At 39.8% G+C, this 27295-nt stretch overlaps 1 protein-coding gene across 1 annotated transcript in view; it reads right to left on the minus strand.

The window, feature by feature from the left end:
* DLG2 (discs large MAGUK scaffold protein 2) overlaps positions 1-27295 on the minus strand; it is a 911187-nt gene that overhangs the window by 871024 nt on the left and 12868 nt on the right. The window contains exon 2 of the mRNA XM_031066024.1: positions 7272-7414. Within this exon, the coding sequence (XP_030921884.1) occupies positions 7272-7414 (143 nt within the window). The remainder of the gene's footprint in view (positions 1-7271; positions 7415-27295) is intronic.

The raw sequence follows: 27295 nt of genomic DNA on the forward strand, positions 1-27295 counted from the left end.
GCAATTAAATATATTTGCAAAACACGCCTCTAAACATAAGAAATGCATGAAACAACAGGAATTAAATGATTAACTGGAATGTTTGGGGACCATGTCAAAGCAATGATTCCACACTGTGCTGAATGAAGATTGTGCATATGAGATCAGGGTGTGATGACCAAACTTGCACGGCAACTACAAATGATTATCATTCAATATGGCAGAAGTATCTGCACCAAATGCCCTATAAGTAAATAGTCTTTTCATGCAATGACACAGGAACAGGCAGACCTTCAGTTGCCAGATTTATATGTAAGTGCAACAGCAGAGCGCTCTTTTCCTTCACCTCAGCTTTCCATGCAGATAAAGGTCAAAACACTGCTGACCAGAAATAAGCAACACTGAAGACCAAATTAAAGACTAGAGAGGTTAAGACAAAGTGTAAATTTATGTCTTTTAATGAGGGCATGGAGCTGAGCACAAGCCTGCAGCTTCAAGCAGTGTTTCTATTGTCATACTAAAGATCCACTCCATTTTTGGTTTATCAGATGGATTCCTCCATCTAGGTGATTTTTTTGTTCTCCATTATTGCATTTTCTAAACATCTCAGGGTTTCAATTGTATCTATCTGCACAATGCTTGAGGGAGAGACATCCTTTAGCTACTGACTGCTTATTGCAATGCAGAGAGTCCTGTTAGGGAAGAAAGGCTTTTCCCAGGCCAGTGACCATTTGCTAAGCTGAGGAGCTGGGCTCAGACCTGCATACGTGCTCTCAGGCTGCAGGAACCCACTAATATCGCTGCCCAGACTTACCTGGAACTGGGAAGGGAGAGGGCACTTCTCAAAGCAGTGGAAGACCTGAATTTAAACCGCTTTCAGCTCAATTCCTATCTCACATTTTCTAGGGGCGAAAATAAATAAGTCTTCTTTTTCCAACAGGAACAATTTAAGAGCCATAATTTCAAGAAAAGGCTTTCAAGCTGTGAATGCTAGTCTTATAAACCTTGGTCCAAAGAAGTAATGAGGCTCTTTGGCAGAGGTGAAATTACAAACAAATCCTGTCTTCATGATTTCCAGCAGCAGATTGGGCACATCCCCAGTCAGCTGCGGTGAATACCACACTGAATGTTTATAAAATAGGCTAAGGCTGAATTTCCCAGCACTGAACACTTTCTGTACTTCTAGTTCAAACAAATTCACATTAGACTTGCAAAACAGCTAAAGCACCCAATATATGGCTTAGTCTTTTCTGACTCTTTCCTGAGCATCTGCTCCTGGCCCCCAAGGGAAGCCAGGTACCAGGCTTCATGGACAGATAACTATTGCTTGGTTTAAGTCGATGCAGATGCTTTATTAATGCAACTTGCAATGACTCAGCTTGAAAGCATTCGAGATCCTCAGAAACTCTGGAGGCATGGGCTCTTTGTAGTGTCACATCTACACAGTTCTTTAAGTAGGTACCTGGCATTTGTTTGTCTCAAAATGTGCTTGTCTGGACCATACCAACCAGCTCAATGTCTAAGAACTGTCAGCATTCACAAACTCCATATTTCTGGCATACCTTCACAACCTGCTCATTTAGGTGAACTCTAGCTACACTTCCCCCCCATGTGTCACCAACCCTCCCACTGAATGCAACATCCCGCATCCCCTAAATGCAGCTTGAGAGGAATGAACATACGGCTCCCTGGGACGTAGTGGGCATTTGAAGTGAAGTTCTTAATTTTTCTGTTAAATCCTCCCCCTTCCAGATTTAAATATAAGTATGGTGACAATGGGGAGGTGGAAAAGAATGAAGAGAAAAGAGGGGGAAGGGCTTTGCATTTATGACTTTTCAACACTGGTGTTTGAGTACTTGCTGGGGAGGGAGGGTTCCACCATTAGGTATGCAAGCAACGACAAAACAGCCTAGACTTTCATACTTGTCAGAGCAGTAATAGCTATAACCTCTAAGCTGCAAAGCCACGTGTCAGTACTCTGTCCCAATAAATATTTAATTATTCAACACAAATGGGCAACATCCCCACAAGAAAAAGCTAAATAATACCTGCCAGCACAATTCTTAGTGCACTTTTATGGGTGAGAAGTACTATCAGCTTCTCTGGTCAAGAAAGGAGCCGTACATGGATTTCCACATCTTCAGAAAACATCCTTACCAAATAGCTTCCTTGAAAGGAAAAATGTACTAGCAGTGCCTTTACGCCTATGTTATGAGAGACACCTAGCTATGGTCTTATTTACAGAATAGAGATCGTGATTCTGAACCTTAATCAGGATAACGTATCACCATCTTGATGAGGCAGATTTTAAAGGAATGGCACCTTGTCCCACATTTGGAATTCATTACCTGTTAGTTTATAGGTGTTTTGTGGACTTTAATCCTGAACCGTTTCTGCCCATGCAGTGCCCCACAGAAATTGTCCGTAACTCACATCTCCATATGGCAAGATACTTCAGACAATGTAACTCCCAATTCCCTTTCATGACTTAGTTATTAAGTTCTCTTCTCAGACTTCATATACAGTCCTTCAGGAAGTACACAGAACAGTAAGAAACAAAAACCTGCTGCTCCCAAATCCTGAGTTAGTATTTTCATTAATACATAAATCTTGCAAAGTAGTCTCCAGAATTTTTTTTAATATAGTTGGTGATATAGTGCCTGTGCTGTCAACACTAATTGCCTTTCACAGTGCCTCAAGGATTTCTGTTTTGGAAACTAAAATATTTCATACCTCCAAGTATAGCTCCTTTGAGAAGAGTCTAAGACAACGAAATATTTGCTATCCCAAAAGATGAGATTTCTCATTACAACCTAGTATTTTTTGTTACAGGGGCATGTAAAGCATTGAGCTCTGGGATCCCTGTCATGAGAAGGATGTGAATCTGTTGGAGCAGGTCCAGAAGAGGCCAAGAAGATGATCAGAGGGCTGGAACACCTCTCCTATGAAAACAGGTTGAGAGAGTTGGGGTTGAGCAGCCTGGAGATAAGAAGGTTCCAGAGCGAACTTACTGAGGACGTTCAGTACCTAAAGGGGGCTACAAGAAATTTGGAGGGGGACTATTTACAAGAGCATGTAGTGACCAAGAGCATGTAGTGACAGATCAAGGGGTGATGGCTTTACGTTGAGACCGATTAAGTTTAGATTGAATATTACAAGAAAGCTCCTCACAATGAGGATGGTGAGATACTGGAACCCAGGAAAACTGTGGTTGCCACATCCCTGAGAGTGTTCAAGGCCAATTTGGAAGTGGCTTTAGGAACCTGGTCTACTGGAACATGTCTCTGCCCATAGCAGGGGAGCTGGCACTAGATGATCTTTAAGGTCCCTTCCAACCCAAACCATTCTGCAATGCTGCATAATTCTGTGATGTGTCTAAGTGCTTTCTGGAGGAGGACTGAATAAAAGGTTATCCACGTCTACTGCTATTTGAACAAAATCTAATGGGTTCTAATTCTCCTTAGAGAAACTCCAGCTTGTCGTAAGGAAAGACCTTCCATCAGTGAGGAAATAAGTTACCTGCAGAAATAGTTGACTTTCCACTGTGGGAAGTTTTATAAAACAGACTATTCAAACACGTCAGGAACAGCTCAAATGCAGTTGATCTGCCCCAGGGCAGAGAATGGACAACAGGGGTATTTTAGGCCTTCTCAAGAGTTAGATTCTAGAGTTCCTACATCATAATGAACATGTTTGACCTAATTTAGTGCCCAATATGTCAAATTCCCTGCTTTCTATCTGAATATATGAAACAAAAAAAGCCCTTGCAAATAGAACCGAATAAACATTTCTATTGAATCTGAACATGGCCCAAAAACTGTTTCATTGATTCCGAAATGATCCCCCAACTTAAGCTGATTTTGTCATGATGTATCTACAGGACAGAAAGCAACATGGATAAATTCACACAAAAAACCACATGCATATGGGTCTTTCTTTCTTCCTTTTCACTAACACCCACCCACTTGAATTATTTTGGTCTTTGATATTTAGAGCTCTGCCAGATACATTGACACATATATTTAGTCTCTATAGAAGGCAAAATGCAATAATAATGTCATGACAAGAAATACTGCATTTTTCATCTGCAAACATTGAAGTCACTGTTTACTCAGACAACCAACAAAGCTGTTAATCATGAAGTGAAAAGCAAGGATGTGGTATTTAAATACATAGGCCATACCTAAACATTTATCAATTTCATGTATACTACAGTATCCTTCAGGATTAAAACATAAACAGCACAGAATTTAGCTAGAATCATGCAAGTAAAAAAAAAAAAAAGAGGAAAAAACCCCAAACCAGTAACTACTACTAAAACCCCAAACACTTTTGTTAATTCCACTGTCCGTAGCCATGGGATCCTATGTGGAGGCACGCACACAAAAAATTTGGATGCGACTGGTTCTGACACATACAGTGAGCTCTTATATTCCACTGACTTTTCACTTGCTTTTACAAAGGCCATTCAAAATTACAGTCTCTGAGTCTGGGAGACACCTCTCTTCTCAGGCACTCTCTGAGAATGATAGGAGATTATAGGATGGGTCGTGATCCTTTCACGTCTATTTAAAGAGATGAAGATCCAGCCCTAATATGCTGTAAGATCTAGCACCAGTTTGCTAAAAAGAACTATGGTAATCACAGATGCAAGGTGGCAAATTTGTACAGCATTGCAAACAACCAAACACCTTTTCTCTTATCTAAAAATCTACACTTTCAGAAAAGCAAGTACATAAATACAAAGCAGGGTTCACAGGACACCTGTCCTGGACAGTAGAAGCTGCTTTCCAAAAGGAAAGCAACAATTATCAACAATTAAGACTGAAAAAGGACCAATTTATATAGAAAAAATTACATACAGACAGCCAAGGAAGGTTTTGAGTGCATGAAAGGGCGATGGCCTCTGGACTGACAGATTATCCTTGGGCTTAGAGTGCTGCATCCAGGTCTGGGGTCCTTAGCACAGCAAGGACATTGACCTGCTGGAGCACATCCAGAGGAGGTCACAAAGATCCCCAGGGGGATGAAGCACCTTTCCTGCGAGGAAAGCTAAGAGAAATGGGATTGTTCAGCGTGGAGAGCAGAAGGCTTGGGAGTGACCTAACTGCAGCTTTACGGTACCTGAAAGGAGCCTACAAGAAAGCTGGAGAGAGACTTTTGACAAGGACATGTAGTGATAAGACTCTTCTAAAGTGAAAGATGGGAGGCTTAGATTAGATAGAAGGAAGAAATTCTTTACTGTGGCGGGGGAGGGGTGGGAGACATTGGAACAGGTTGTCCAGAAAAGTTGTGGATGCCCCATCCCTGGAAATGTCCAAGGTCAAGTTGGATGAGGCTCAAAGCCATTCCATAAGTCTATGATTCTACAAAAGAAGGGAGGCCTTTTCTTTCCAAATTTAGGACATGTAATTGAGGATGGAAAAGGAAGTAGAAAACAATCATTTCCCATGAGGGATGGACCATGAATAAGAACTTATGTGATATATTAGATTATTTGGTTACATTTTCATATGGAAATTTTTCATAGAAAGCAAAGGGCTATCTTGAATTTGTACAGCAGCTTGTACATCCAGCTTGCACTAATCAGTTCTGACTCAGAACTGCTGATAGTATGTTGGGCTGTCTTAAGGAAAAAAACCAAAAGCCTACACTTCCAGTCTCTTTTGCCTGCATTGGACCCTTAAAATATATATGAATTTTTAAGAGACTAAACTTTTTGTTCTCCCATTACCCTGATGAAATTTATGGAGAGACAGCAAATTTGAAAATGGCACCCTGGACCCTGACTGTCAGCACCCTGCCTTGGAAAGGCTGTTCCAGTTTCTATGCTATAGTTTTCTGTTGTTTTCCTTTAAATCAGAACATTTTTTTTCATAAAATGAGAAACATTTGGAGTTGGCCCTGTATCTATTATCCTCAGCATAGAATAGAGAGTTCAAATTCCCCTGTACAGGACCAGCAGCACACCTCTCAGATAGCAATGAGTTTAAGGAAGATGGGGTTGGTGTTTAAATACTTTGACGAGGCTGGAATAAAAAGAGAGTCTGTCCACTGTCTTCATCAGATGCTCCAAGAGATAACAGGAATACACTTGCACCATTTTAAAGCATAAAATTTGTGCTTTAAAAATATATTTTAAAAAGATAGATATTATCTGTCTGTGCCTTCAAACAGTGACTCAAATGTGAAATCATTCATGGGCTATATCCTACATTAGTGTTAAGACTCATTTGTTCTGATTTCATTCAAAACCAGAACACTTGTTCTCATTAATTCTGCAAGCTTCTTTTGCTAATTAATTTTTACACTAAATTTCTTCATTCTTCTGAGTTTTGTTCTAGCCACCTAGAACAATTCTGATTTATCTTTTTAAAGAATCACATCTAAAATGTCATGTAGAACTACAATTTCTGTCTGAGTTTTACATTGTTAAAAAGGGGGAAAGCTCTAAAAAATAATCATGCCTATGGGAAAGTTCTTGCCAACAACTTTTAAAACTTGAAATGCCTTACTTCCCATGACAACAATGAAAATATCTATACATTTCCCTCATCTTTGATTCTGGTCTGGAGATTTGCAGTTTGCAGTCCATGCCCACCCTATTTCTGTTTCACTGTTTAAGAACACAGCAATGAATTCTGTGGGGTTTGTTTTCATCTTTGAAGTACAAATGTGGGTGGAGGCAAGTAGTTTAGATTTCTAATATATTTAATAATAATCTGGAAGCTGGCAAAAGCAGATTAGAGCTGGGGGTGACAAAGAAAGGTTTTGAATGCTTCCACTGGCTACAGGAGAAAAGCAAAGGTGTGTAACCTTCTTCTATGTATCTGTTCCTCATGCAGAGACTATTTTGGTTGATCTATTTGGTGAACATGGACTGTGGAAAAGTTCAGCCCAATGTCAGTTGCAGAAATGCGAAAAGTCATATTAAAGCTTTTACAAAGGACATAATCACAGGAATATTAATAACCTCAGCAATCATCAGCAAGTAGAAAAAATATATTCTCTTTTGGGGGGCAATCACAGACACCAAGTATCAGATAAAGTACACCAAGGATGGGAAAATGAAAGTTTTCTACTTTCCCTTTGACAGATTGCAATTGAAAGGATAAAGAAGTTTGCGATATAATCAAGGTCAGAGGGATAAGACTGTATGTACATATATCCTCCACACCCTAATCTAATTAATTTACCCATCCTTCCAGTCTTATACACCATTGCATGGCTTTCCTCAGGTTTGAGACATCTCACTCATTACATATATTTTAATTCTTAATCTGTTAAATTACCTCCTGTTTCTTCTGCAGATTTTCATGATCTGTAGCAGATGTTGTCTTCTCCCATTTCTCTGCAACTTGATTTGCTTCTTCTATTTTTTGCTCATAGCTTTTCTGGGAATTTAGCAGTGTCACTTCATAAAACTCTTGAATATCTGTTTGTAAAGAGGAACAAGTAAAAGACATTATTTGCCATATTGGCTTTGACTCCCTGGTGTTTTCCTTTGATACATACTTACACATTACCATCATAATGATAAACACGTACGACATTTTTAGTAGAAAGCACCAATATATAAGAGTTAAGAAAAAAATTATAGACATATTCTCTAAAATTTCTATGAGATTCTTGAGTCATATTCTCATTTAAAAGAGGTCTGTAGGAAAAAAAAATGTAAAGGAATAATATTATAAGAAGAGATTCAAAGAACATGTTACAGGTACACCTGAAGAATATAGACAGAACAGACCCTTTTACAGGGAGAAGTCACAGATTGCTTTAACCAGTATCCTAGAAATTTGCAAATGTAAAATACCTTAAGAGAAACTTGTTGACATCCATCCAAGACACCGGAATCACTCTCAGCCCTATCTGCAGGTGCATTTGGCATTTTTTTCAAGTGGGGTACACAGCTTGAAGGAAGACTTTGTGGATTCACCACTTCAGTCTGCTGCCATTCAGAAGTGGCTGGCTAATGTTTGGTTTCAACCAAGAATAAGCAACAAGCTAGGTCTTAAAATATCCTGTTCAGATGTTTCTATCACATTTATTTCTATGATGTATGATCAGATATTCAAGATCCAGCAGTGAAAACAATTTCATTGAAACCTGTGAACATAATGACTTAACAAGAGCGGGGAGGGGGGGGAAAGTGCTCCCTTCCTTGGGCAAGAAGTTTGCAGTCAGATAGTCAAACACAAAAGGTGTCAAAGTGTCTAGTGGAGATAATTGACTTAACAAAGAAGAAATAAACTTCACATTATTTGATTTATTAACAGTGGACCTTCTCCTGGATAAGAAAGAAAGATTGGATCTACCTGGATACTGCTTGGGACCTCAAAGGAAAAGCTTTTTATAGGGTTTGTGCTTGTCCTCACATTCAGTCTCTGGCTGGATATCAGAAGTCTCTCTTCCCTCTCTTTAGGAACAGCTAATGTTGAACTTTCCTTCTAACTCCTTTTACAGCTTTCCAGCTTATTATGTATTCTATTTGTCACGTACGATGGGAAAAAAGAATCAGAATCATTAAGGTTTGAAAATAATCAAAGATAAAACAGCCCAACCTTCAACTAAATGCCGCCACGCCCACTAAACCATATCGTGTAGTGCCACATCTACTCATTTCCTGAACACCTCCAGGGATAGTTACTGCACCACTTTCCTGTTCCGCCTGCTTGAACCCTTCCAGTGAATAAATTTTTCCTCATATCCAACCTGAAACTGCCTTGGCACAACTTGAGGCCATTTCTCTGTGTCCTGTTGCTGATTACCTGGGAAAAGAGGCTTATCCCCACCTTGCCATACTAACTTTTATTTCACACATATATTGTAAAAATTTATATTTCATGTTACTACGAACGTGTAATTCCACATTAAAATTAAAACCTGTTTTTAAAAGAAAAAGCTAAAGGACAGTTGCAATGAGAAAAAGTTTCTCCATTCTCAATACAGGGTACTTTTTACAGTTGGTTTGAATGCTCCTAGAACAATTGAAGCAGTTGCAATATATGGTTCAATGCCAGGTCAATTTGTATTGCAACAGCAAGTAAAATATATCAGGCTAATAAGTAATTATCTCTAGAAAAATAGTTTGCAGAAATAAGCTAGAAATTGCCCTCTGGCAGCAGCATTCAGCTGGCATCACTGACACTATCAGGGTATTAATTGGGTTGACAGTATTCAGTCAAGGAACAGTAGAACGGTGCTTCCGCCCTAACTTTAAAGCCTATCTTGCCGTAGTGTTTTCATTAAAAATGATGTGTGAGCCACATTTGCATGTGTATGCACATGTGCAAAATAAATATTAAAACCTCAGTCTCTTTGTACAAGTCTTTATCTATTCTGAGGAGGCCACGGGTTGCTTTTGCTGGAATAATGATCACTGGTGCGCAGAGAAAAGCACTTTAGTACTTATGCGGTCACAGAAGAAAGCACAGAGGATTCACTTAGCTGGCTGCTTTGTAATTCCATAAGCTGAAATTGCCATTTCTGTGGAACAAGGGCAGCCAGAAACTTGCAGTCAGACAAGGTTTGCAAAAAATAGGTTTTCTAATTTGCTCTGAGTAAAGCCTGCTCTATCAAGTAATCTCCGCTACACGAGAGGCACAATCATACTAGGAGGGGAAAAGTGTTGAATACTACTGAGGATAGAATGGGAGTGAGCAGCTGTAGAATCAAGATTGGAGTCAGAGTCATAAAGAGAAGTCATAGGGGCATGGTAATTGTTATGTAAAATGAGCAAAATACAGTCTGTCTCCTAGTGAGGGTTTACAGAAAAATAATTCAACAAAAAGTCTAAAATCTTAGAAAACAGAAATCATATAATGTCTTTGGTTGGAATGGACCTTAAAGACCACCTAGTCCTACTTCCCGTGCCATGGACAGTGGAAACCTTCCACTAGACCAGGTTCCATCAAGCCCCATCCAGCCTGCCCTTGACACATCTGGGGATGGGGCATTTCTTACACAAATTAAATCTGTACCTAGTATCTCCTGGCTCCATATTCTATCCCATGAAAACAAGTCCAAATTTCATGTAGAAAAGGCAATAGTACTATTGATGAACTTTGTGAGCACAAAGCACATCTTCATTTTGAATCTCTCTATTGCTCCAAACATTTTGTTAAGCGATTAATTCATGTTTGTTTAAAGTGTCAGTGAATCTCACTGGATTTTCTGTCTAACAGAATTTGTTCATTTACCTCTTAAGAGATTACTTACTTTATTTAGTCAATTCTACTTGCTCTCCCTTTAGCCTAGCCAGAATATTTTGTCAGTTTTGCTATATAAAGATAAATTGCAGACAATAAATTTTATATATGTACATATATATATATATATATTCTAGTACAAAGTACTTCTAAAGATACTGTGACTTATTTTATTTCAGTAGCATTTTGGAATTGCCCATGGACAAGCATACCATAGCTGGCTGCATTTGCTCTCTGAAGGAAAGTTCTAAGAGTCCCCACTTCTCCTTCCCTACTCCTCAGGTGTGAGCAGGGTGTAACCTTTATAGATATGTCAGAAAGCACTGTCTATTACTAAAGCTGGAGATATGTCTCAGTTTGAGGCCCTGAATTTTTTTACTATTGTTTAAAAAAAAATTAACACCCAGATTTGTTCTCACTCTAACCTCACTGTTTTTTAAAGAAAATTTAAAAAAAAATAGTTCAGAAAAAGAATAAGTGCTGAAGAAGACACAACGTCTTACTCACTTAAAAGAATGACCTTTCAGACAGCAGCTACAAAAAAGGTAGAAAATGTATGAGCAGACAGACCTGAAAAGGCTGCCTAAACTCTGCCGTTTTCTAACTTTTTAGTGGTTGGTGCTGCAGCCTGAAACCATTATTCCAGTGCAATTTCTCTTCCAATTTATATTCATGACAACATTCATTTGTGATATCCACTATAGAGCTCTGATAGCAAAGGGGTTAAATAATACAAAAAGGCAAAAAAAGGCCTAAACTACTGTCTGTCTTTTGTGACCACGGGCTTTTGCCAGCATTCTAATGAGGGAAAAAATGAGATAAAGCAATACAATTCCTCATTCATCTGTAAGCAGTTGAGCACCAGATAGAATAAAATTGAGGGAAATTTATACAAAGACGGATGATTAAAGGTCTGAGAGGACTAACTTCTGAGCAAAGATTAAAGGAAGAGAATAATAACAACATGCACTTTCATATTTCCTTTCATTTCAAAGCAAAACAAACATTAAGAACCATATAGTGTTGGCTGAGAAAATTGCCCATGGCCTCAAAGAGAAGCAAACCAGCAGGGTCAAAATGCAGAGGCTCACACATGAGCACACCAGATGCTTTCAGCCCTTTGTAATCAATAACCCACTTACAGTGGCTTCAGAATCACCAGTGGATTTGAGACAACACGATTCCATTTTTAAAAACCTTCTTTTTCGGGAAGGGCAGATACAGCTGCACAAGAAAATTGAGAACAATTCCTCAGTGTGCTGGGAACAAGGCAAGAATCTCTAACTCTTAGAAGCTTTCTCCTTTATTCAAGAAATTCACTGGTATGATTTAAGGTCAGAAGGGGAAGGTGATCAGCATTTGTTCCCACTTATGCATCTTGGTGTCCTTGGTGTCTTCGCTTGTGTGAATCAGCATATTCAGCTGGTAGCCCCAAGGCTGGATGCAGTACATGAGATAGCTTTGGCATCTGTATGATTTCCACCTACACAGAGAAGCACTGGCAGGTCCCAAATGCATCCCAGTACTTTCATGGACATTCAGAAATGTAGCCATCAAGGCACACATATCCTAGTGCACCAAGCAACTGGGATTATCCCAGTCTCTCTCTTTAATACCAGCTGACCTGGAGCTGCACCTTCCATGTACCAAACTGATACAAAGGGTTAGGGAGTGAGAACATCAAAAGATTGGTTTTCCAAGGTAATAAAGTGCTGTAAGGTCTTACAGAATGCAGCATCCTGCCTCCAAACACTGTCAAGGTCACAAAAGGAACTTGCTATAAAATAAGCCACCACAACAGAACATGAGATAAGCACAGATGGCAGAGTAGGAAGGAGCTTGTTCCAGGACTAACAGAGTTGAAGGTTTGGTTAGCATCCAAAGAAATCCCACCATGGCAAACTGTGAGAAAGGAAAAACTGCTCACATACCTGTCATCCCAGGTTATGGCAATGGCACCTACACCCTGTGGATACCCAGAACTTGGACAGTACAGATGTGATACCACAGAAGAATGACTTGGGGACCCCCCAGCACCAGGCTGAAGGACTAGTGGAATGCCACAGGATCCATTGGGTGGTGATATCTTTCTACTTAATCTCTCTCTTTCTTTCCTATTTCTCTCTCTCTCTTACCTCACATTTAATGTTAAATTAAATCTGTACTATTGACTTCAGCATATGGTCTCATTTACACCTTAATATGGGAAGAAGCATCTCCTTTATAAACATAACAAGATCATAACAAGTGCAAAATGGCTCAGCTTGAGCTTGTGCAGGTTTACAATGCAGCTATGCAGGGAGGGTGGAATCACAGAATTATATAGGTTGGGAGGGATCTTAAAGATAACCCAGTCTCAACGCCCCTGCCATGGGCAGGGACACCTTTCCCTAAACCAAGTTCTGTAAAGCCCCATCCAACCTGTCCCTGGATAGATTTTCAAGATACCAAACTCAGGATTCAGAACACAGGGAAGGTAACTAGGGCAAAAGTGGAGATAAAAATCTCTTGCACCTCTTTTACATTTAAAAAAGGAAGGGGAAGAAAAGTCTCTATTCCAGTAACAAACAAGACAATGTCAGGCTTTCTGATACCATCTATATTTTATACAACAAAAACAATTAAGCTTAAAAGGATAATCTTGTACATCGCTTAGCCTGAAGTTGTACTGCATGTGTCAGCAAATGCTGCTTCCCCAGCGACTTCACAGTACATGTGGCCACTTGTAAAAGAGCAGTGCAGACTATTCCATGCATCAAACCTTATCCGAAATCCACTGAATTTGCAGACACCTACCCCTACAGCATTTTTTGACCTCCACTGTGCTGACAGCTATTCCAAAAGCTGTTACCTTCGTCTGTACATAGCAATGCAGTAAGATTTGCTACCACCCCCCTTCACTTTACGTCTTGAGAGGATTTAGCAATGGCATCAAAATTCTAGTGTCTGCATAAGTTGTCTGTTGTTTCTGCAGACAGCTGCACAATTTTGCAATTAACTGTAATAGCATTAACAACGTAGAATCCCATTACCCAAGGAATGAGCTCTCTGTGTATCATATTTCTATAGAACCAAACTGGGAACTGGAACAAATATTCTGTAGAATAAAAAGAAAGGGTTTGCTTGGGTTTTTTTCCTCCTCTTTCTAGAGGTCCAAAACCATAGAATTCTTTTTTCCTATACTGTGCCAGTGCCCTGACTTGCTCTGCAGTGTAAGTCCCATCTGTTTTTCCAGGGCATTCAGGGACAAGGTGGAATGGGGGTCTAAGGCAACATGCAAACACAAGCTGTTCCCTTTCTGGGAAATTTGGGACAGTCTTTTTGTCTATGTATAGGATAGTGTCTGATATGTACCTTTTAATGTTGTGTAACCCAGCACAAATGACTACTGTCTGGCAGAACGCTGCAGATCAAAATGAAGTCAGTTGTTGCAGGCTCCTGTTGTAAATCTTTTTTTTAACTAAGGGAACATTACAGTGTATGTCTAAATGGCATCATTTATATCCTGGGGAGTAGATTATGCTGGGTCAGCTTCAGCCATCTGGTCTGAATTATTAGGTAGGAGTAAGGCGAATTGTGCAGGATGTTGTTCAAGACGGAAAACTCATTCAGGCAGCACAAGTAGCAGGGAACTGATCATAGATTGTACCAGCCTGCCAGTAAAGAGCTTTAGCGGCCCTGCTGATGGAAGCAGTCCAAAGAGAGGTTAAATAACATGCTTCACCCAATGCAATTATGTTGGGTGGGTTTTTTTCAAGCAAAATGTTTCCATATTGAGTAAAATTGCCATTTTAAGAGAGGGAAGATAAAAAGCAAGAGAAGTCAAAACCTACCATGAAACGGGGTGACTTTTCAACTAAAGCAGGCTTGTGGCACTGACCCACATGAGAAATGGCAGAGCTCCAGCTATCAAGCTGGCTCATAGCTTCACAGCCCTGGAGAGCTCCAACCTGCCCCCATTAGCATCCCTCAGTGCAGCAGCAGTCAAAAACACCTTGCCCATTTCAGCTGCATCTCATCCCCTGGCTCCAATGTATTTGCCTTGGGTCTGCACTAATAAAGGTGGAGTCAGATTCAACCAACAAAGGAAAAACTCAAGGCTTATTTTTTTCAGTTGGCAGAGGTAACACAAAGATATTTCAAGTCAAAATGAAATTTAGCAGCCCTGCTTGCAAGGTTTTCAGATACAAGCCTTTGGTGCACGAGAAACATAGATGCTAACCCAACAGCAAGAGTTACTGCAGGAGAAAAAAAGTCCTCTATTCCATGCAGGCAGTGAAACAGTGCAGTGCAAGCCAGGGAAGCAGTCTTCTGCCAATTCCCTACAGCTGATGAATGCTCCTAAATCTATTAAAAGCAGCATACCCTGGTAGAACATGTACCAAAGTAGGCAGCAAGAAATATGGTTCTGTTATTAACCTGTCTTGATTCCTGAGCTTCAGCAAATCCCTTTTATCTGGCCTAGATAATTTTGAGATCTCTTCCAAACTGAATTATCCAATGATCCTATGATCCCTTGTACATCTAAATTGTAAACTCTTGGAGGCAGGAACCATTACTAAGCAGGTACGTATCAGAGCAAAATTACATCTTTTCATCAAAAAAAAAATTCTGAAACACTCTACAGGCTGTAGTAAATAACTAAATAGTTAATAACTGATGCCCAATAGTTATTTGAATATATGAAATAGAAACATACTTTGAGTATTTCTGGCTTTGCAGTACATTAGCAACATTATTGTTTATTACAATATATCCAAAATACAACCAGAGCTCTCCAAAAAGTCTCAGCTAGGAATATGCATCTCAAGGGCAGCTATCCAATATCCGGGGAGAAAAAAATATTAAACTCAGACAGCTATGCACAGAGAAGACAAAACAATTGCTGCAACCCTTGCTATGTGAGCGATGTTCATGTTACATGAAAACTAGAAAGCAATCAGAGAGTAAACTCAGTATTTAAGCCTTTCAGTGATGATATTGAGTGTATTACAACAGTTCTGCCTACACATTCTAGCCATTTATTCATAAATAAGAACTTCACTCTGGACTGAGAGTCAAAGAAAATGTATCACACCACAATAAGCAGGACTGACAAATGAGTAACAATGGATGAGGAGAAAGGGGCTAATATGAGAAAAGGGGCTTAATGGATGAGGAGAGAGGGGCTTATAAGAAAAGTGAGGATTAACAGCTTGATAGGGTCTGTTGTGATGGCACAAGGAAGAATGGTTTTAATCTGAAGGAGGACCAATTTAGACTAGATATAACAAAGAAGCTTTTTACAGTGAGGGTGATGAGAGACTGGCATAGGTTGCCCAGAGAGCTGGTAGGTGCCCCATCCTGGAAGCACTCAAGGTAAGGTTGGATGGGGCTCTGAGCAAGCTGATCTGGTGGAAGATGTCCCAGATTATTGTGGGGGGGGTGGTCTAGATGGTCTGTAAAGGTCCATTCCAACCCAAATATTTCTATGATTCTATGAATTTAAGCATCCACCACTGACAATATGTTATGGTTTATAAGTACGGTTGATAACAGTGTTTTCAACAGAACAAAACAAAAACCCATGAGACAGGTTTGATAAAGCACAGAAAAACAGAAGTGCCCACTGTAGATTTAGCAAATATTGCACTCACACCTTCTCACTCTGTTTCTGAAGCTTAAGCTGCAGGAGAGCAGAGCAGCAGGCCCCAAATCCTACGCCAAGGTTTCCTTTTAACCAGGTGATCTAGAGCTTGTGGATCTACACACAATTTGCGAGAGTCAGAACAGGATTGCAGGCACACACTGGCTGCTTTGTACCTCCACACAACCAGGCTGATACTTGAACCTGTTCCAGGATATTTTCTCATGGAAAACTCTATCAACAGAAAGCGCAGATAATTTTAGCAACTGTTCAAAGGCGACAGCTAAGGAAATACTAAGAGGTCAAGGCAAGGTTTCCTGTGTTTCAGAACAGAGCTTTCAGAAAATGACAGTTTTCTTTGAAAAATGGTGGTTTGTATGAAATTCTTTTCCTACAAGCTTAAAGAGAAACTTTCAAATCTTTTTAGCACTGTAGTGCTACATCCTCTGCATGTAGTCTAGAATCATGGAAACATTGAAATATTAAGGCTGGAAAAGACCTTTAAGGCAACAAGTCCAATTGCTAACCCAGCACTGCCAAGTCCACCACCAAACCATGTCTCCGAGTGCCACATCTACATATCTTGTAAATACCTCCAGGGATGGTGATTCAACCTCTTCCCTGGGTAGCCTGTTCCACTGCTTGACAACAATAATAATACGCCTTCAGAATGAGGCTTTATTCATTGTTTGGGGAGTTGGATTCAAAGCCACTACTTGGAGAGATTTTCCCTAATTTCTGTGCAGCAGTTAACAGCTATTACTGTGCATTTCTGATCCTGTCAGAGGATCCCACAGCCCCATGATTTGTCACAGCAGTCATGAACAGACTTTCCTCTCAATGGTTCCAATATGTGCTTAAACAACTGAGTTCAATACTGGAAAACTGTTCAGTTATATAATTTACTTGCGTGATTTTGTTTGTTGCTAAAATGTTCAAGACAGTCTTCTTTCAAATAGGGATAATTAGGAAAAATTGACAAAATCTGACTGTAAAATGCCCAATCAAAAGGGCAGGTGTATTTTCATCTGAGGCAAGAGTCAGAGAGAAAAAACATCTGAGTCCCTCACCTTTCTTTTTGAATCTTGGAAAGGACCCAGCTGCCAGCCAATTTCTCAGTATTGAGGGAAATGCTGGTATACCAGACCAGAACCAGGAAAAGGTATATAATTCTGTAATACTAGATCAGATTAGTTTTATATAGGCTTGTCCACTGTTGTAGCACATAAATAGCTTGAGAGTAGACAGCGTCAATGGAAGACACAGTGCTTGGAGCACAAGTCATGGGACCTGCAGGCTTTGGGATAGCTGCAGACATTCAGCAACCCAGCCAGGGTCTACTCCCTTCAGATATCTTCCAGAGGCACCCAGTTTGCTAAAAACCAGAGTGAAATTTCAGACACATTTTCCCAAGGCAATGTAAGAGCATTTTCAGGAAAACTCCATGGCACTCTATAAAGAATTAACAGTAATTGCTTCCTGTCCTTTTTCTTATTTTTCTTCATTTTATAAAGAAGCATCTTCATACATAACCCCTTTTGAACATCACTTTAAATATCAAGCTAAAACAAAACACTAAAACTCAACCTTTCTTCACCATTCTTTGACCTGCCAGAGCAACTCTTTACCTTCTTTAATCTTTCTTCTTCAAGGTCCCATCTGGGAACATCTCTCCCTCTGCATCTCTCTTTCCCTTTCTCTGCAAACACCGCACAGTCTCCTTTTAGTGGAAGGATACACATCTGCTCAGCCCAAGGCTCTGCCTTTCAGCAAGGCATCACCTTCTGTGCTCAATAACCAGTTTTGCTCTGATACCAACACACACAATCCCAGGTAACCTGAGAGTCACTAAGTGACAACTCATTCCTCATTTTTGATGACGTGCTTTGTAAAGTCAAACATGTGGCTACGAGGCTGCAACCTTCATCTCCACCTCCCCTCCACGCCGCGCTCCTGGTGCACCTGGTTTCCTACCCAGAAGCCAAAGTTCAAATCAATTTAAAAGCAACCTACCCCTTTCATACATGCCTAAGCTGTGAGTGAAAAAAAGCCAAGATCATTTATAAAAAACTGGGTTAACTATATTCCAACTCTCACCACTTCAGTTGTCTCTTTATTCCCTTTCATTTTACTAGTAGAAAGTGTGATGTAAGTGGCAAAAACAGGGAAATGAGAACTTCAGATTGCAGATTCTATTTGCAGTTTTTCCACTGACTTGATATGTGACCTCAGGCAAATATATCTCTCTGCACTTCAGCTTAACCTTCTGTAAAATTGAGATACAAATGCTTTGACTTACCCATAGGCTCACAGCGTGGTGTTACACAGCTTAATTAATTAATGTTTGTTAAACACTTATAACGAATGCTTCTATACAAGTTTAAATTATTACAGGTTGTACCTTCATAAACTCTGTCTTGCGACCCTTGAACATATTTGCCACAATGTCTGGTGTAACCCTTAATATTGCTACTCTCTTATAATAAATTATACTGTAAATGAGCCCTTTCACTGGAATGATTGTGACTTTAGTTGTCTACACTTCACATTTACAGCCACTGCATTAATTGGTCTAACCTTGTATTGCAGGTTTCCATGAACATAAAAGACTTCCTTGGTCATGCTTCAATTTGCTTCACTTTATGTTCCCATGGTTTTAGTAACAGATAGGAGGTTTCATGTAAATTCACAGACATTTGCTGGTCGCCATTGGAAGGATAAAAAAAATCTTGTATCTGTTACAAAAGTCCTTGAATGTCAGGAATCTCTTTTTAATGTTTATGGACTCAGTACAAAATCTTTTTCACTTCAGTAATTTAGATTGTCATTCATTAGAGACTCATGTATTTATTCATAAATCACAGAATCATGGAATGGTTTGGGTTGGAAGGGACCTTTAAAGATCATGCATCCAACTGGTCTGCTGTGAACAGGGACAAAATATATTTGCAAATCTTTTTTCAGTGATTATTCTACAGCAATAATACTGTGATGTGTCCCAAAGAAAGGCTCTCAGCCCCCTTAAGGATGAAATGTTTTACAAAAAATTATATTCCCAAGTTCACCATTCTTTATACCAAGTTTTAATCTTTACCACAAGAAAATCAGTTATAAGCATAGTACTGTGCTTATTAACAACTTTTTTTTCAAGATAAATAATTTATAAAGTTTTACTGCAGCATCTTTAAAAATGTCTGACAGCAAACCCCAAGGGAGCAGAAAGGGACATGCTAATCAAAGGGCATGGCATAAATGCTAATGAAGAAAGTGACCTACAGCCAAGGAATTGGCATATCATATGCTCCAGTGTTCTATCACACAAGACAAAGGGAAAATTAGTACAGCTCCATATAACGGTGATCTGCTGACAGAGGAAGACCCCACCTTAATTCAAGGCAGAGCAGGAGCTCAGACCAACCCCCTTAAACACAAAAATGCTGAATCAAGCTGGCTTTGGGTGGGGGGACAGACAAGGTCAAAACTGTCAACTTCCTGATACTAAAGCAGCTGGAAAGTTAAACACATGATGCAAACTTTAGGGACTCTTATCCAGCCTAGCTGTGAATTGAGATGTGTTCTGGAGGTAAGTTTGTCACATCTGCTGCAAAGTTCAGGTTGGATATCACAGCTGCTGCCATCTGGAGCAGCAGAGATTGCACTGCTGTGTGCTAAAGCCAGAGGGTCGGCAGGCATGGCACAGGGCTTCCAGAAAGCTGGGCCTTGCTGGGGATAAGAACATAGGTAACGTGACAGGACACTCCTGACTTACAGGGAGGATAAACGGTGAATCAGGGAACACCTCTGGCTGAATCAGGGCTGTCTCTGGGAACACCTCAGTTACAGCCTCACACCAGTCCCTCTGCCACCTGTGTTGACTCAACATCTGTTCCTGACATTGGGAGCTGAGACTGAGCATGTGTTAACTCCTAAAGGTATGTGCCCTGGAACTACATCCCAATCTGAGCATCCTTCATGTAAGAAGGCAATACTGAAAATCAGAGTGGATTCAAGAGATTTTTGTGCAATTTCTTTCTCTGCAGTCAAAACTTGTTCTTGGGTAAAAGTCTAGTGTCAGATTTGCATTATTTTTCATAGTTTTATTGGTTTGTTTTCTCTGTTAGTAGATAATGATCTAGGACCAACTTCAGTGTGGTAGGTCTGCTCTTTCCAAAGTTCTGCAGTAATATATGATTATCTTTTAAAGACCATGCATTGTTAACCAGCCTTCTGAAAAGATCAATTTCTCATTAAATATGGTTGAACAAAATTAACTTGGAAAGTTTTATTTCAAAACATTTTTTGCAGTCAACTTCTGAATGGATGAAGAGAAGTTACAGCTGAAGTAACAGTTTTCTGTGAGAACTACACAGAAAGTTAGGACAGGCACACCTACAGAAGACAGCTACTAATTCTTTTTACTGTTAAAACAATCTTAAATTGTGGAGTGGAACAGGAAAAAACACTCCTAAAACCTTGAAGAAAATGAACTTTCTTTGAGTATTATTTCTAACACAATGCAAATATTGATACAAAACCAATGCTTTTTGTCCCTAAAAAACCCAAAGTAGACAGATATCAGGGAAACAGAGCATTGGCAATAATCCTGCCATTAACCTACTCTATTGTCCTTGGTATTTCACTTGATCTGTTACAGACACTTATTCTGTGCACATTAAGGTTGTGAAAATCAATTTGTTAGTAGTTCTATCATGCTTTGAAGAAATCAAACATGATAGGCTGAGCTGCCGTATTCTATTCCTTTTGCTATGCTTGCTATGAGAAAGCCAGGCATTGTTCTAACAAGATAATAATATTCTATCAGTTTTTAGAATGATAAATCATGTCAGAAAGTACAATTTAATTCATTATTTTAAATCATGTCAGTAATTGAACTTCATTTTTAAAATTAAGTGAAAAGATTTCAAATTATATCTCAAATGTAAGAAGATAATAAATACTAGTTATGAAAAATAAATTATTGAAAATTTCTACAAAGGCAGAAAAAAATACAGAGTATTTTCAAACCTGTGTCCAGATATCAAATTCACTAAGTGTAGGTTACAAATTTTAAAAGTAATACCAGATTTTGTTGGCACTGGCAAAGATAGATCTTCTATATCTACACCACCTCACTTTTCCTGGAAGTACAGAGTGGGTTGGGAAAGGGGTGTAAAACACATACAAAGGCCCATGGAAAAACATAAGATATTCTCTCCCAAGTTGTAAGAAAAGACTAAAAACCCAGGGTAGATCGATCCTTTTTGTGCTGAGATGTCTCAGAAAGGGGATGTCACAAAGGTATGCTGGGCACATAATTGCATGGAAGATTATAAGGGCAAGCTCTAGTAACAGGACCCAGTGTGAGTTTACTTTGCCTGTTTATGATGGGATGGCTTGTCATTTCACCTTAAAGGTCTATCACAATTAATAAAAATGGGTCGTGTCACTTTAAACCATCCTTTAAAGGTGGCTTAGGCTAGAAGCATGCAGATGTGGTGCTGCCAGGAGGCCCGCAGGTTCTTGTCAACACCGTAAGTAAGGTAAAAGGCCAAGTCTTCACAAAAATGAGAAAGAAGGAGAGGAGATGGAGATTATTCCTATTACCGCACATGTACACAGAAAAACCTGCACTTGGTGTTGAGAAGAGCTGACTTCTCCCTTTGAGACTCTGTCAAATTGCAGGATAATGATCCAGGCAGCAAATAATCCATAGACATATTTATAAACCAAGGGCAGAACAAGTTAGACAACTGGAAAAAACTTAGTGCTCTAACAAGGGATCCAGCAGTGGCTTTGGCCGCAAACAAGAAAGCTGAAAGACAGCATTATGACTGTATATTAAATTTACTTGTAATTTCTCTTACTATTCTGCATTGCAAACAGAGTAGCTGCACAGTGGTAGGAAACAACGTGCCAGGTGGTTATGGGCTAAGAATTACCATTTTGTATGTATTATCTACTTAAAAATGCAACATTAATTAAGGCTCAGGCACAGCAACTGACAAATAGTGGTCCGCGAGCAGGCGAGTTCTTCCAGTAATGAGAATTCCTCGCAGAAAGCATGACTGTGACAGCATTTTATTCACTATGGAAATCTAGGACTCTATTCAAGGAGTGCATGCAGAGCACACTGCTGTTAATTGGGAAGATGTAATTAAAGTACCCACGAGCCACCAGCATGTGGAGACACCTAATGGACATTATGGAAAGCAGTACATTATGTTGCACTACTCTCAGCCATTTATTTCCCAAAAAAAGCCACAGCTGAAAGTGGATGGTAGTGAGCAAAACGCCGAGTGACATAATTCCAGTCACTAAGTCATAGGAACAAGCTTGACAGATCCATCAGGAAAACCCACATGGCTGCTCAGGAGCCATGACTGATGTGACAGAAAAGCAAAGGAGCTGCTCGGTAAGTTTTCAAGCCTGAAGATGAAGCACAGAAAGTCCTGCAAAAACCCCAACACCCTCCCTGCTATGAATCAAGGAATGCACAGAATAGTTGAAGGAGCTGCCAGCTCCATTTGTTTGCCCACCAGGAATGGGTCTCATTCTGCTGCCCCATGGGCATTCATCAGAAGATACAAGGGCCAGGAGCACACACCTGCAGGATGTAACCACTTCATCTCCACTAGCTATAGCTGCCTGCTCAGGTCAGAACCCTGAGAAACTTTGACAGAGGTGCCAAACTGGAGAGATTGCTCTATTACAACCAAAAATGGGACTTTTGATGCTTATGAGGAATCACTTCAGCACCCTACAATATTACCAGGTTGAAAAAGTGAAGGGTGAAGCAGTCAAGGGCAGCAGGAGAACAGTGTGGCAGCCTGAAGCCATAACCAAGGTCAGGTTGCTGAATGATTAATGAAATGATGAATTTACCCTGCTAAGAGATGGGAGTAGCTTGAGGGGCTTAATGGTGAGAAATTTAAAACTGATAAAAGGCAGAGGGTGGGATCTGGTTTAAGCAAATCCTAACACAACCCCTCACCACAAGAATACTTGTGACCTACACCACAGGAGACAGACAAAACAAATAACAAGAATATAAAAAACTTTTGCATTTCATAGGCAGCCTATTGTATTAGAGCTCATTTATGACTTAATTGCAATATTATTAATAAACTCATTTTTATAAGATTAAATCCTTGAGAAATTTCCAGCTATCTGAAGCAAACTAAACTATGGCTTTAGACACAAATTTTAATATTATGGGAGCTCCTTCTAACTACATTCAATATCCACACAAAGGACTTGTGATGCTGAAACTTATAAAAATAGATCAGTGAGTCTTGATTTGTGCTTTCAGCAGAATCCTGTTTCACTCTAAGGAAACCCATCGTGTTGGGGATCTGTATCAACAAGACAGCAGTGTCTGGGTAAAACCACAGAGAGAATCTTCCTATTGTGCCCTTTGGCTAAAGCACACAGAACTGCATTTGTACACACACGGGATGCAGCCAGCCCTGCCACTTGTGAAAGGGTTGCAAAGCTGTTCTATTTGGATTTAAAAATAAAAGTAAATAGTCCTCTTAGCATTGTGTACACTTAACATGAAAGAACTCATCTGTAGAGGAGCAGGAGAGGAAAAACTGAGCATTCACAATGTGTTGAAGGGAACTGGGCAGGAAGGAATTGTAACTGGCAATTATTTAACTAAGATTAGATTCTGCTTTTCCAAACTAAACTGGAAGTGTCACTGCTACAGCAGCAGCCACATAAATCTGAGAATCTCTGGAATGGAGCTAAGACAGAATTAATTCAAGCAAAACCAAAAATTACTGTGTTCTTAACTGAGGGGATGAATGGTCACTTCTCTTCCATCTGAAGATCTGAATTTGTTTTATGCGTACCTTGATTCTGCAAAGAACATGGCCCTTTAATGACCTACCTAGGACAAGGAAAATGTGTTTCTTTTCAAAAGGAGCATGCCATAACATTTAATTTCTTTCTTTAGCCATTACTTAAGACATGATCCAAAATATAAATCTCCAAGACTCCTGGTGTAATCACACCTTTAATATTTTAGATCGTGTTCATTATAAATAAGTTTCTTCTAGAATAATGTGATCTAAAAGACAAGCTGTCAAAATTTCTTGTTAAATATAAACTGACAGCATTGGAAACATGCTCAGCTGAAAAATAGCAAAGTTTATGCAGAAGATATTATTAACAGTTCATGATCTTTCACATACACTGTTCATTTATTAGAACCTATGGCCTGAAAGTTGCCATCAGTTCATATTTCAAAAGAGATTTTTCTTTAGCAGCTTCTTCTAAATGCTGTGTCAGTGACTGTCCATAACTCAGCTAGCAGCCTGCCATGTAATGGAAGTATTCAACAAGATGATTCAACCACACATGATATTGTTTTGTTAAGAAATAGGTGAAAAAAGCTTGCATTCCCCACAAAATCACATGAGTCTCTTTGGGAACCAATAGAGGCAAATATTTCTTGATTTTTGCAAACATATCTACACTGTCCTAAACTGTTTGAGGTTTTTTCCAGTTTAAATTTGGCGCATGCATTCATCTTTAATGAGCCAAAACCCAGACATTTGAAATAGTATTTTACAGATGTTTCCAAAATATTTTACCAAACACAGACCGCAAATATAGAGCCAATCACAGATGAAGCTGTCTGGAAAAGAGAAATCCATCATCACATGTAATGTTTTCTCACAACATATGACACCAAAAAAATCTGATTACCAGAATAGTGCTGGGAGTAAGAGAAAACCGAAACGTGCGTGGTGATCCTCAGGGGTCATACTAGGACCAGGCTCTGTTTAACACCTTTGTTGGTGACATGGACAGTGGGATTGAGGGCACTCTCAGCACACTTGCCAATGACACCAAGCAGTGCTATATGGTCATTCACTGGAGGGAAGGGATGCCATTCAGAGGGACCTGGACTGGCTTGGGAGGTGAGCCTGTGTGAACCTCATGAAGTTCAACAAGACCAGGGGGGAAGGGGTCCTGAACCTGGGTCAGAGTGAGCCCAAGAAAAATACAAAGAATGGGCAGAGAATGGATTGAGAGCAGACCTGAGGACAAGTACTTGGGAATGCTGGTTGATGAGAAGCTCAACATGACCCAGAAATGTGCACTCACAACCCAGAGACCCAACCGCATCCTGGGCCGCATCCAAAGCAGTGTGGCCTGCAGGGTGAGGGACCAGATTCTGCCCCTCTGTTGCACTCCGGTGAGACCCACTTGGAGTGCTGTTGGAGTGAGTTCTGAGGAGGCAACAAAGATGATCAGAGGGCTGGAGCACCTCTGCTGTGGAGACAGGCTGAGATAGTTGAGGCTGTTAAGGCTGAAGAAGAGAAAGCTCTGGGGAAAACGTATAGCACCTTCCAGTACCTAAAGGGACTACAAGAAAAATGGAGAGGGATGTAGGGATAGGACAAGGGAGAATAGCTTTAAACTGCCAGAGGGCAAGTTTAGATGAGATGAGTTCTGCTGGTCAGAGCATAGTGCTAGTAACACCATGGCTGGGCATTCAACCCCATATGGACCATCCAAGAGTTGGACTCGATGATCCCTGTGGGTCCCTTCCAACTCAGAACATTCTGTGATTCTTAGATAAAAGAAAGAAGTTCTTTACTGAGAGTCTAGTGTCTGAGAAACTGAAACAGGTTGCCAAGAGAAGCTGTGGCTGCCCCATCCCTGGAATGGCTCAAGGTCAGGTTAGATGGGGCTCTGTGAAACCTGGTCTAGTGGAAGCTATTATGCCCATGCCAGTGAGGTTGGAACTGATCTTTAAAGTACCCTTCCAACCCAAACCATTCTTGGTTTCTATGATTCAAAAAGTTCAGAATCTAATGTTTGGCTTCTCTCCTTTCTTGCAGGTGGAATGCACAATTCCCTGAAGTCCCCTAGTTTCTCTTTGGCAGGATAATAGGAATCATATAGTGGATGAGCTGCCTGCTGATTAGCCTGGCAAGTGACAAAACAAAACCCAAACCTGCTGGGCTCCAACTGCTGCCCAGCTTATGACTAAATGAAAGATAAGCAAGGGAATAAGTGCATTGGTAAGTGCTGCTCAACCTGCAAAGTGTTAAGGCCAGTAAGCATCTGAATCATCTGGATCCTGCCTAATGAATACTTTTTTCAGGAAAAAAACTTTCCATCCCAAAAATTCCCACAAATCTGTTCTCTACTATTGACCTCTCCTTGAAATTTCTCTATGTAAGAGCTTCAGTCTTGATGCTATGAACAATTTACATGAAGCCATGCATAGAATTTTAAATGAAAAATACAAGTAGGGTCTCTTTACTGTTTTATAGTTTTGTAGTGATAATTAGACCTCCTAGTTTCTCAGTCTTCAACATTACATCCCTGACACACTCTGACACAGACCAATTGGTGTATGGTATAAAACCATACATAAACCCTTTTTCTTCTGCATAAGCTGCTTTTTCAGATTCAAAACTCAGATTCAAAAATCTATGATGCACATGCACACGTACAACCCCAACAAACTGGCACTGTTGTTCTGGGCCGACAGAAATTAAACCATGTGTGTAAGACAAGTGTTTATAAGAAAAGATGCAATAAAAACTCCTGAGCAACTAGAGCTCTCCAGAGAAGCAGAAGGAAACAGAAAAAAAGTTAAAATGAGAGCTTGGCAAGCACAGATAAGAACAAGCAGATTTTCTTTGGATTACTTCAGTCACAGATGTACTAGATTTGTACATCAGCCTATGACTGAGGAAGAAAAAAGTCATTTATCAGAATGTGCAGCACAAACACGAATATTGAGCTCCTTGACACAAATGAAGCTATTGAGATATATTTAATAACAGAACATGGAGGAAAAAGTTGGATAATTTATAACAGATTTTATACTGTTGAGACAAACATGCAGCTTTAGAGGACGTGTGATATTCCTGATTCTGGAGATCAGATTGAACTGGGAATAAGAGCTCCAAACAAAGGGAAGAGGAGACGTGAGTAATTCCTTATTCAAACTCCGGGACAAAAAGAGAGAACATTTCCAGGATTTCAGACCACAAGTAAACCCAACTGCAGGTTCTGGAAGGAAGAGAAGACAAAATGGACAGAATTTGAAAAATCTCTCCAGAGGAATCTGCAGACTCAAATAGAAGGAATTTGCAAAACCAGTGTGAAGGGCTCAATCCAAACAAACACAAAACCAGTTCTAAGCTCTATCTGTTGCCTTTGGAAAGACTTTCCATATTTTTGAGAAACAGAAGCCGAACTATATTAAAAATAATCAAATTTTACCATGGCCTTATTGAAGAGGCTTTTGCACCTTATGTGGCCATAATGAGTTTTTTTCTGATTAGTTGAGCATAGCAGAGAAGTTTAATGCAATAGCTGAAACAATCTGAAGAGAAGACATACTTGCACACCACACAAGTAACCACAGATTAGGCTGTGGATAAATGATTCTCACTGTAGGTTTATAGGAGCTTGACTTAAAGGAGAATCTTGAGGAGATATGGTTTGT

The sequence above is a fragment of the Geospiza fortis genome, unplaced genomic scaffold (assembly GCF_000277835.1).
Source record: "Geospiza fortis unplaced genomic scaffold, GeoFor_1.0 scaffold16, whole genome shotgun sequence".
NCBI lineage: Eukaryota > Metazoa > Chordata > Aves > Passeriformes > Thraupidae > Geospiza > Geospiza fortis.